General features: G+C 37.1%; 1 protein-coding gene across 1 annotated transcript in view; it reads left to right on the top strand.

Annotated features, from left to right (window-relative positions):
* The window catches only part of LOC119736285, a 32,518-nt gene extending 19,783 nt beyond the window's left edge, over positions 1–12,735 (top strand). Inside the window, exons 7-11 of the mRNA XM_038210334.1 lie at positions 9,074–9,137; positions 10,791–10,857; positions 11,361–11,427; positions 11,712–11,739; positions 12,605–12,735. Coding sequence (XP_038066262.1) covers positions 9,074–9,137; positions 10,791–10,857; positions 11,361–11,427; positions 11,712–11,739; positions 12,605–12,735 — 357 coding nt within the window. The remainder of the gene's footprint in view (positions 1–9,073; positions 9,138–10,790; positions 10,858–11,360; positions 11,428–11,711; positions 11,740–12,604) is intronic.
* Positions 12,736–13,029: the final 294 nt, after the last annotated feature.

Here is a 13,029-nt window from a genome sequence, read left to right as displayed (position 1 = left end):
TCAAGACTTTAAGGCTTCAAGTCTTCAATGTTTATACTTCAGACTTCAAGATTTCAGTATCTCAAGATAGACTTCAAGATTTCAAGATTTTATAATTTAAGATTTCAAGAATTCAAGATTTCAAGACTTCAAGACTTCCGAAATTTTCCGAGATGTACAAGTTCAAAACTTCAAGACTTCCTACATTTTCCAAGAATTTAAAATTTCAAACTTCAAGACTTCAAGCCTTCAATACCTCAAGACTTCTTCAAGACTTCAAGACTTCTTCAAGACTTCAAGACTTCCAAGTTTTTCCTAGATTTGAAAGTTCAAGACTTCAAGACTTAAAACTTCAAGAGGTCATAATATGAGAGTTCAAAATTCAAAATTTCAAGATTTTAAGACTTCTGAGATATTCCAATATTTGAAAGTTCAAGACTCCAAGACGGCAAACTTCAAGAGGTCACAATTTAAGAATTCAAAATTTCAAGATTTTAAGACTTCAGACTTCAGACTTCAAGACTTGAGGACTTCAAACTTCAAGACTTCAAACTTCAAGACTTCCCAAATTTTCCAAGATTTAAATGTTCAAACATTCAAGACTTCAAGTCTTTTAAGACTTCAATACCTCAAGATTAGTTCAAGACTTCAAGACTTCAAGACTTCAAAGATTTTTCAAGACTTGAAAGTTCAACACTCCAAGACATCAAACTTCAACAGGTCATAATTTTAGATTTCAAGATTTCAAGTTTCCAAGACTTCTAAGATTTTCCAAGATTTGAAAGTTAAAGACTCCAAGAAGGCAAATTTTAAGAGGTCGCAATTTAAGATTACAAGAATTCAAGATTTCAAGACTTCCGGACTTTAAATTTCAAGACTTCAAGACTTCAAGACTTCCAAAATTTTCCAAGATTTTAAACTTCAAGACTCCAAGATGTCAAACTTTAAAAGGTCACAGTTTAAGACTTCAAGACTTCGAACTTCATACTTTGCATCATTGATAAGTGTTGGAGAGTACAAAGACAGTGTAGGATCTGGAAAACTTGATGATTTATTTTAATTACTAATCTTACTCATTTATAACCTGTTCAATGATTGTATTTGTCTTCCCATGCCTAGATAAATTTGATAATTCTTGGATAATTTGGTGGGAATGCACATGTACCATATGTGTAGCAGAAGCACCACAAGTTTCCCTTCACTGTTTGTAATCTTCGCGATCATTATCTTTCACTGTTTTTTTTTTTTACCATTTCATACTCCCCTGTGTTTGATTGTAGGAAAGTTGACTTAATTTCTGTGACAAGTGAAGTGGCATCATAATACAGATGTGAATTAATACTTATGATATACATGTACATGTATACATAACCATCTAATGTATTTTCTCACCCGAGCCAAGTACAGAAAGGAGTCAAGAGAAACATTGACTTGTCCAATAACCCATGGCAGCCCAGCAGAGGCAAGACTAAAGGTGTGAAGTACTGCTACAAAGATGCAGTTGTCAAGATGCAGGCACAAGTAGCAGCTTGGAGACTTTCTGAGAGGATCGGCATTGAGCAAAGATTGTTTGAGCTAGAGAGCTGATCGACATTGGGCAAGTGATATAAAGCCAGGCTGTAAAAGCTGTACAGAAACTGTACACGGAGCCTTACAAAAGCATAATTTATGTTGCATTGTTGCTCAGAGCAGTAGTGTACAGTACATAAATGAGCAGTGTGAAAAATTGGTGAAAGAGATTAAAGTTTGAAAGTGCTAACCTTGAATATTTAAATGATCCACTGACAAAGGTTCTCCTTGATAGATCCCCAAGACAATTTCCCTATTGAAAGATCCCCTACAAAGACACCCCAAGACTGATCCCCCAAGACAGATCCCCCAAGAAATACCCCAAGAAAGATTCATCAGGAAAGATCCCCAAATAAGGAACCCCAAAGAAAGATCCCCAACAAAGCACCGTCCAAGAAAAGTCTCCCAAGGAAAGATCCTTCCAAGCAAGATCCAAAAGAAAGGACCCCAAGATTTCAAGACGGTTGCAAGGTTTCAAGACGGTAACAAGATTTCAAGATGGTTACTAGACGTCAAGACGGTTACAAGATGTCAAGATGATTACAAAATGGTATGAAGATGTCCAGATGGTTTATGGATTTCATGATGGATTTAATATTTCAAGACGTTTCAAAATTTCAAGAAAGTTTTCAAGACTTCAACATTGTTACAAGATGTCAAGATGGTTGCAAGATTTCAGCACGATTTCAAGATGTCATGAAGATGCTTTAAACTTACAAGGCAGCGTCAAAATTTTGAGACGATAACAAGATTTTCAGACGGTACCAGGATGTCAAGATTATTTCAGGATTTCAAGATGGTTAAAGATTTTAAGACAGTTACAGGATTTCAAGACAGTTACAGGATTTCAAGACAGCATCGGGATTTAAGACATTTCAAGATTTCAAGACAGTTACAAGATGTTAAGATAGTTTCACAATTTCAAGACTTTTGCAAGAATTGAAGACAGTTTCAAAATATCATGGTGGTTTTCAGGTTTCCAGCAAGATGTCCAGATGGTTTTAAGATTTCAAGATGTTTCCATATTTCAATACAGTTACAAAATTTTAAGAGGATTAATGATTTCAAGATGGTTTCAAGATTTCAAAATGGTTTCATGTTTCCAGAATTCAAGAGTTCCGGATTTCAAGAACTCAAGATACTCAAAGAGACTTTCCAAGAGACACTTCAAGACTTTGAGGGTTACTTCGACGTCAAGACTTTAAAAGATTAAGTTAGGCTGCAAGATGCAAGACAGCAAGATCGAAAGATAGCAAGACGACTAGGTAGCAATGCCCTGAGACATATGGCAAGGCGGCAAGATGGTCCAGATCCCAAGAATAATCCCCAAACAAGATCCTCCAAGAAAGATCCCAAGGAAAGATCCCCCGAAAAAAGAGCCTCCAGAAAGATACCCCCGAGAAAGATCTCAAGAGAAAGACACCCCCCCATACTTCAAGACTTTAAGAAACTGGAAGGCACTTGATGATATTTAAAAAGACTTTAAAAGACATGCAAAGATTTCAAGAGATTTTAAAAGACATAAAGAGACTTCAAAATATCTTACGAGACTTCACACAACATGACGCAACCTGATAGGACTTCAGGAGACGTCGATTGACTAAAATAGTCAATAAAAGACTTCAAGTGACTTCAGGAAGACTTCAACCGACTTCGTTGGACTTTTGGATACTTCAAAAGACTTCAAGGAGCCTATAAAGAACTTCAATTGACTTCAAGAGACTTTAAAGAACATCTAGGAACGTCCAGAGACTTAAAGGGGCCTCTAGAGACTTCAAGACTATGTGTGCCTTTAGGGACTTTACGAGAATTCAAGACACTTCAAGAGAGTTCTCGGGGCTTTTGGGGACTTTACAATACTAAATTGACTTCGTGAAGACTTTAAGGAGAGTACAAAGAGACTCCCAGAAATTTAAAGACACTTTAAATGATTTCAAGCAAGACTTCAAAAATCTTTTTGGGTCTTCAGGGATTTCAAGGGACTTCAATTGACTTTAAGAAGACTTCAAGTCAGTTGACTACAAGAGGACTTCAATTGAACTTCTAGAGACATTAAGCAAGACTTTAAAAGACATAAAAGAGACTCCAAGAGACTTCAAGGGACTTCAAGAGATATCATGAGACTTCAAGTGACTTCAAGAGTCTTGAACAGACGTAAAGAGAATAAAAGAGACTACTAGAGACTTCAGGAGAATTCAAGAGAGACAGCTGGTGAGTTTGAGAGAGTTCAGGAGACTTCAGAAGAATACATCAGGAGCAATTTCAAGAGATACTTTAAGAGAGACTTCAAAGGGACTACAGGCGGAATTTCAACAAGCGAGACTTGAACATGCACTTCAAGAGGGTCTTCAAGAGACACCTTGAGAGATACTTCAAGAGAGATTTCAAGAGAGACTTGAAGAGATAAGAGAGTCTTTAAGAGAGTCTTTAGGAGAGTCTCCAAGACACGCTTCAAGATAACTTAAGAGATACTTCAAGAGAGTCTTCAAGAGAGTCTTGAAAAGAGTCTTTAAGAGAATCTTCAAGATACACTCCGAGATACCTTTAAGAGACATTTCAAAAGACACTTAAAGAGATGTTTCAAGAGAAACTGGAAGAGACACTTCCTGAGATCTTTAACAGACACTTCAAAACAGTTTTCAAGAGACACTTCATCAGAGTCTTTAAGATACATTTCTAGAGTATCGCCAAGAGACTACAAGTGAGACTTCTATAGAGATTTCAAAACAGACTTCAAGAGCGATTTCAAGAGAGACCTGAAGAGACACTTCAAGATAACTTAAAAGACACTTCATGAGTCTTCAAGAGAGTCTTCAAATGTGTCTTCAAGATACACTTCAAACAATCAAAGAGATACTTCAAGAGAGATTTAAAGAGATATTCAAGAGACACTTGAAAAATTACTTCAAGAGAACTTAAAGGAACACTTAAAAAGAGACTTCAAGAGACACTTCAAGGGTCACTTCAATGGACAAGTTACAACCAAAGACACCCCAAGAGACACTCCAACTCAAAGTTCAAGACAAACTCCTAGAAATTCTCTAAAAGACACTTCATGAGGCACTTCAAGAGAGTCTTCAAGAGACACTTCAAAAGAGTCTTCAAAATAGTCTTTAAGAGAGTCTTCAAGATACACTCAAGAAACCTTCAAGAGACACTTCAAAAGACGCTTAAAAGAGATATTTCAAGAAAAACTTGAAGAGACACTTCATGAAATCTTCAGACGACTCTTCTAGAGAATCGTCAAGAGACACTTCAAGAGAGACATCACAAAAGAGTTTAAGAGAGACTTCAAGAGAGATTTCAAGAGACACTTCAAGATAACTTTAAGACACTTCATGAGAGTCTTCAAGAGACACTTCAAGAGAGTCTTGAAGAGACACTTCTAGAGAATCGTCAAGAGACACTTCAGGAGAGACTTCAAGAGAAATTTCAAGAGAGATTTCATAAGTCTTCGAAAGACAGTTCGAGAGTCTTCATAAGTCTTCATAATAGACACTTTAAGAGAGATTTTAAGAGATGTTCAAGAGACACTTGAAAAAAATCACTTCAAAAGACACTTCAAAGGTCACTTCAATGGACAATTCAAGGAACACTCCAAGAGACACCTGAGTTACAACCAAAGACACCCCAAGAGACACTCCAACTCAAAGTTCAAGGTAAACTCCCAGAAATTCTCTAAAAGACACTTCATGAGACACTTCAAGAGAGTCTTCAAGAGTCTGCAAACGAGTCTTTAAGAGAATCTTCAAGGTACACTCCAAAAAACACTTAAAGAGATATTTCAAGAGAAATCTTTAACAGACACTTCAAGAGAGTCTTCAAGAGACAGTTTCAGAACACTTAAATAGACCCTTCCAGAGAGTCGTCAAGAGACACTTCAATAGCGATTCCAAGAGAGACTTGAAATAACACTTTTAGATAACTTAAGAGACACTTCAAGAAATTCTTCAAGATACACTTCAAGAAATCTCCAAGAGACATTTCAAGATAGACTGAAAGATATTTCAAGAGAGACCTGAAGAGTCACTTCAAGAGAACTTAAAGGGACACTTCAAGCGACTTCAAGAAACACTTCAATGGTCACTTCAATGGACAATTCAAGGGACGCTCAAAGCGAAACCCTAGGAGACACCCCAAGAAACACTCAGACACCCAGAGAGACACTCCAACTCAAGTCCAAGACAGACTCCCAGAAACTCTCTAAAAGACACTTCATGAGACTCTCTAAGAGACAAATCAAGACTTTTGAGAGATAATTCGACTTTAAGACTTCAAAAATATAACTATGTGGCAAGATGACAAGACTGCAAGATGGCAAGATAGCAAGACGATAAAATGAAAAGATGGCAAGACAGTGAGAGACACTCAAAGAGACACTCCAATAGATACATCAAGCCTTATGAGAGATAGGCAGGCAGCAAGATGGAAAGACAAGACAGCAATGTTGCTGGAACGGCAAATTTGCTAGACAGTAAGATGGCAAGATTCTCCAAGAAAGATGCCCCAAGAAACCTCAAATAAGATAACCCTCTATGACTGTAAGAGGTATTACATGACTTCAAGAGATACTTCACGACATACTTCAAAACTTCAACAGACACTTCATGACTTCAAGCAATACTTCATGGTGTCAAAAGATACTTCAAGACTACAACAGATACTTTAGAGACCTGACACATGTTTCATTGGAGATATGCTTCAACACTCCAAGATGTCAATGGATACTGCAAGACTTCAACATATTCTTTGAGACTGCAATATATACTACAAGACATAAGAGAAACTTCAAGAATTTAATACTTCAGAAGATACCTCATGACTTCTAGAGATTTGAAGTATCTCTTCAGGACTTCAAGAGATACTTCAAGGCTTCGACACTTCAAGCAAATTCATGATTTAACAGATACTTACAGATTTCAAGAGATACTTCATGACATGATGCTTCAAAACTATTTGATACTTCAAGACGTAAATACATCGAAAGACACTTCAACACCCAAAGAGATCAAAGACATCAAGAGGTTCCTCAAGACTTCAATATATACTGCAAAGTTTCAAGAGTTACTTCAGGAGTGCAAAAAAATACCCTATGACTTCAAGAGACACTTCAAGACATAAATAGATACTCTATGACTTCAAGAGATACTTCAAGACTTAAATAGATGTTGCACGACGTCAAGAGATACTTAAAGATTTCAAGACTTCAAGAAATACTTCTATGACGTCAGCAGATACTGTGTGACTTAATTCTTCAAACCGTCAAGTCTTCAGAAGATACTTCAAGACTTCTTGAAATAATTATGACTGCAAGAGATACTTCAAGACTTCAAGAGATGCTTCATGATTTCAAGAGCTACTTCAAGACTTCAACATTTCAAGAGATACTTGTTGGCTTTATGAAATACTTCATGACTTAAATATATACTTCAAAACTTCTATATTTCATGTGATAGTTCAAACCTCCAAGTCTTCAATAGATACTTCAAGACTTAGAGAGATATTCCATGACTGCATGAGATAGTAAAGACCTCAAATGGTACTTCCTGACTTCAAGATGTTCTTCAATACTGGAAGATGGCTCAAAATAATTTGACTTTAAGTGTTATAGATATTCTTCGAGGCTTAAAGTGATACTTCACGTCTTCAAGAGATTATTTCATGACTTAGAGATACATTACTTTGAGAGGCCCTTCCACTATTCAATAGATACTTCAAAACTTCAACACACATACTTCAAGACATTTTAATGACATCAAGAGATACTTCACGACTTGACACTTCATTAGTTCAAGATATACTTGAAGACTTCATGAGATACTTTAAACCTCCAAGACTTGACGACACATCAAAATTTCAGGAGATACTTCAAGACTTCAACATTTCAAGAAATACTGTAATGCCCGCAAGAGATACTGCAAGAATTCAAGATGTACTTCAAGACTATACAAGGGACACTTCAAGACCTCAAGAGATTCTTCAAGACTTCAATAAATCCTTCAAGTTTCAAGAGGTACTTCAGGACATCAAGAGATACCCAGTGACTTGAAGGGATAATTCTAGACTTCAAGAGAAACTTGCAGACTCCCAGACAGCGGGAAGGCTAGAGTTACACACATTCCCCAAAAGGGATCCCCAAGAAAGCTCCCCAAGAAAGATTACCCAAGAAAGATCCCCCAAGAAAGATCTAAGTGAAATATCCAATTATAAAGATCCCTCCAAAAGATTCCCAAGAAAGATATCCCAAGATTTGTCCCCAAAGAGAGATCCCAAAGAATGATGAAAGATACCTGATCCCTCATGAAAGATGCACATGATGCACCTTTAACCGTTACATTTTTCTCATGCTAACCATGTATATTTATAAAGTGCACATATCCACCAGTGTTGGTGCTTAAGGCGCTAATCATTGTTACCCTGTTCATAGGACCAATTAAACATTCCAAATACCATCTCAGCTCCCTGGAGAGTATACATCAGGATGCTGCCATTTTGGCGCAAAGCAGATAAAATCAATCACAATAACCATATCTGCCCTCACAGGTGCCCAATTTACCCCAGGCTGGACTCGAACCCACAACCTGGAGAATTACCCGTAGACCATGAATTCAGTGCTCCAGACCATTAGGCCATGGCACTCCACATTCTGTATTTTGTTGTAAAGGCTGCCATCTTTGTTTGGCTACATGCTGTTTTGATGAGGAGGGTTCCATCTTTGCTTGTTCATACGTTTACTAAAGAAATCACAAAATGGGTCTAAAGTGAGAATGTTATTTTGACACTGTTTATAAATCATTTTTTATTGTACGTAGACATAAGTTGACCCTTTGATTAAAAGGAAATTGTATGTACATGTAATTATACATGTTATTTTAAGCATTTTACCACAATACTTTGTAAAAAAGAGCACTTTGACGCTTACATGACCTGCCTTTTTATTATATATCCAGCTCTGAAGACGATTTTCATAATTTCTTTGTTCCTCGATAAGTATAGTGAAACTACCACTGACCCACAAGGTAATGTTTTCTCATTTGTAATATACTGAACAGTATTACACTATTATCAGCAAGATTCAGTCAACAGATATAGGTTTTATCAGTAAAAAGTCTCTTTTCATACCAACTTCAAAAACACATGTACGTTCACTTTTAGCAATGTTTAGAAACAAATCAGCCTTTCCTTGTTATTTTTTTGGCAAGAAAGCTTGTGTTTCCTTTATTTTAGTAATATTTTAAAGTAAGATCCAACATTATTGTTTTACTTACATGTTGCCTAACTTTGTTAGATCGTACGGTATGCAAGTGTGTGAAATGATAATTAAAGGCATCTACATATAGTTTATCTGTAAAAGTGTGTCTGACTTTAAGCTTTAGCGGTAGTTGGTGCGGCTGCAACTTCATTATAGAGCCATGATGGGCATAGTGTGCCCTTTCCAGGGCACTTTATTATTGTTGTCTAAAATTGCCCCTAATTGAATGAGGTGACTATCTCTTCCTTTTGTTTCATATTTGAATTCTGGCAGGGCTGGCTTGTTGGTGAATTTGCCGTGAATGGCAAAGATGAGAACGTCATTGTCCAGTGTCTAGGTGAGTAGATTCCAGACTTTTATGATTTTCATGTTGTTTCTAAAAAGTCAGAAACTGAGCAGGAAAATTAGACTGTCAGTCTTGTGATAATTTCAGGAAGCAACTTATTCACAGATTTATAAGCTGCTTATAAATCTGTGAATAAGTAACAAGCAAAACTAAAATGCAATATGCTATGTTGAATAGGACTGGTTCTCATCTGATGCTTAGCGCGTAAATTTGCTTTGAAATATTTGCAGCTTTGTTGTATGGATCCAAGTCACTGGGAACAATAAAAATAAGAACGTTTACCCAAATTTTTCTAAGGTACATCATTTGGTCCTACTTAATGGCAGGTAGGAAAAATACCCCAGAAACGGACCAACCAATTTAATGGAAAAACATTGGTCAGAGTGAAGATAGGGATAGTATCAAATACCCTGTTAAATATTGCATTAAAATGAAAGCGTTTGTAAGAAAAGAAATCATTGAAGGCTTTTTTTTATGTACGTTGGCAATGGAAACTATTTACAAGACCCCGAAATTGTGCATAAATGTTTCTCATAATGTATAGTCCACTGTATGAGCTGAAACTTCACGAGTTGAAACTTTGAAGATTTTGTGCAATTTTGATGCTTCAAATGAAACAATTCTCAAAGCTTAAAAATGAACCCAAGTACATTTAAAGACTACTTTCGGTCCTCACAATAGATATTTTTTACGTGATTGGAGACATACATGTATTTGCTGGCATATTATTCGAAGGGAACCCTTTACTGTACATTGCAATGGTGTTTGAATTTATTGTGCATTTTTGCGGCACTTGTCGCCTAATGTTTCTACATGCCTTTAATCAGGACCAAATGATACCTTAGAAAAGTACTCCAGAAATGCCTATATGCACGGCTAGACTTGATGACAAGTCGTTAGATAGTCGTATTTTGTCTGAGAACTTCAGTCGAACTCCATCGGCGCGGCTGGTATAAGACTAGTACTAATCGGCTGGGTTGCGACATATCTAACGACTTGAAGGTTACGTTCTCGCACCGTTATTCATATATGTTTGCACCACAATACATATGCAGTGCATTTTTGCGATGAGATCCAATGGTGCACCGCAATGCAAATGAGGATTCGTTCATTCCGTTACATGGGGAGTTCTTCTCAATACGTCGGGACATGTTTGCAGATCGGGTGACGTTTAACGGCCAAATCACTCAGCTAGGTCAATTGTGTATAAAAATAAATGTATCATTGTGATCAATATATTTGATTTATTTGAGTCGTGCATGCCCTATAACAAAATTTGGAATGTTACACAACACAAAGCACAAACCCTCGAAGTAATGAGAATGACCTTCCGTAGCGGCCTAGAATACACGCTGGAATCTGAACCAATCAGAATGCTCGCATAGAATTCGCCAACGATTCAAAATACTCCCATATGTTGTGTACAAAATAGAAAACATTTTCGCCAAGACCGTTATTGAAAATTAATAGTCAGCATCATTTGGTCTGGGAACCAGGCTGCGCGCATTGCAGTGATATTTTGCGTGCGTGGAATTAGTAACCGGTACCGTACGTACGTGAACATTAGGCGACTTGGCACCAAGTCTAATGCACAGCCTAAATAGACTTGTTTTTGAATTCTGCTCTCGATTGCCTTTCATACAGGTGTACACACAATCTTTGTTGCTGACATGTTCATAGCTGCTGATGTCTATAGACGGGAGCAGTACTGGTGAGTAGTTTTCATCCAATATGTGTTTTGTTTAATGTGACCATTTAATTGTTACAAAATTCAGATATCTAGGGAGATCTACATTTTTACTTTAATTGTACTGTTTTACACCCAAACTGTCATGGTAATGGACAAATTAAGCTTGTATAAGAGATAAGTACATGTATTGTAAAAATCTACCAGAACTAAAAGAAAGTAATTTCTAATTTGTGCATCTATGTTGATGAGGAAAGTTGCACTTAATGTTCTCTTTTGTCTACAGCCTCTAATTAATGGCCAGCTCAGTATAATGGATGTGTCTTCATATGCCACAGTGCACATATCATAAAGTACATGCCATTACGTATTTTATAATTAGAATACTCATTTTCTAAAGGTTTTGGTCTAAGTTCTTTTAAACAGTCTACTTGATTATCTTCTCTTAACATTATTTTTTTGCACAGAACATCCATAGGGCCACATGTCTGTTCCATTTTTAAATATTCTAATGTGTTTCTTTGTAGGTTTAGTGTTTCGCTATCAGCTGGGATTCACACTGTTTACATCAGATTAAGAGCAAAACAAACGCAGGTAGGCAGGCAAAGTTTTTGTTTATTTATTGAATCGCCACTCAATGTTATTTTTGTTGGTCTGTCAAAATTGCTTGCACAATAATCACCAAATTTATGGCAAAAATGTGAGTTGAATAATTTAATGCATGCATGATGTGTTCCTCAAGCTACTTACTTTTTTTACCCGACGTCCTAGACCTGTCAATTTGCTGTAAATGACATTCAGTTTGTGTTTTTTTTTTAATGTCTCAGGAGATTTCAGTTTGTAAATTTGTGTTCTTATGTGTGCTTTGTGTTTTCAAGGTTGTAAAATGCAGTTTTAAATCAGCCGGTAAGTTTGCACCATCATGCAGTTTTATAAAAGTACATGTTTGTAAGACTGCCATGTGTGCTGTTACCTCACAGCAGCCATTAAAATATATTTAGACAGCCTATTGTGTAAAAGTTTTAAAGAAATTAATTATGACAGTTGTGTAATGCACGTAAAAGAACCAAGTAACGCTTGTCGCTAAGAGAAGGGGTTTGCCCCGGTGTTTCTAGCAGTGTTGCTTAATGCGCCGTAGCACATAATAAGGTGCTACATAAAATGGGTCTTTAAAATAAATTCATATGTATTAGCGCCTTGAGTACCTAATTGTTGGCAGATACGTGCGCTATATAAGACTCCATTATATTTAAATATTCAGGTTTAAAATGTTGAAGTAACCCTCCTTGGGGTTAAGGGGTGTGTTCCAAGTTGGAATAAAAAACAAATGAATGAAAAAAAAACCAAATTATTATTATATAGTGCCTCTTGACACGGACTCATCCATCATAACTTGTTAATTAGATTTTTCTTAAATTGTTATTTACTAATTTATATCGGTACTTTGTGTTACAGTCAAGCCAATCACAACTTATCATACAATGTACAATGTAAGTCATCAAAACTCAATCGCTGGTTATCACAAGTCTCCGCAAATGATAACAAATCAAACACATACAAGTCACACCGCAAGTCTAGTTTCACGTCAGGTGACAACCTGTTCAACTGAACTATGCCAAACACATTTCTCAGTGCTACTGCTGACCTGACAACTTTGCGCTGTGTCCCTGATGGGCTGCACTGCTACGGACTTGACAAAATTGCTGATCAAGATTTGAATGTTTTTTCCATTCCATCATGTCCATGTTTTGCTTCACTATCCGTATTCCAGGTTCAGACAGCTTTGAAGTTCACCAGCCAACCATGTTACCTGACCTTGTTGAAGGACACATATTTGGCAACATCTTGGCTATACCGGTCACCAACCTGCAGTCTGATAAATGGATCAAGAATGTCCGGTAAGTTGATTTGGGAGCAGAAATACAAAACTACAAAGGGCTATCCGCTCTGTTCACAAGCACCCCCTCATCACCGGCAAAGGAAGTACAGTTGGGGGTGACCGACCGACGCCATCTTGCCTGACTGCAATTTATTTGCCCCGAAGGGCGGCCACTGTGTGTAAATAGAACAAATCCCCTGGTGTACGTGCGTCACACACAAGGAACGGTGCGCGTCAACCAGCGAAATGTCCCGCCCATGGGACGTCGTTGTTAGGTAAAAGGGCGCCCTCTTTTGGTAGCGCAAGGAGCTCATGGG

Source organism: Patiria miniata, unplaced genomic scaffold, assembly GCF_015706575.1.
Source record: "Patiria miniata isolate m_02_andy unplaced genomic scaffold, ASM1570657v1 HiC_scaffold_10, whole genome shotgun sequence".
NCBI classification, from domain to species: Eukaryota; Metazoa; Echinodermata; class Asteroidea; order Valvatida; family Asterinidae; genus Patiria; species Patiria miniata.
Note: the sequence above shows the minus strand (reverse complement) of the source record. Positions and strands in the feature narration are given on the sequence as shown.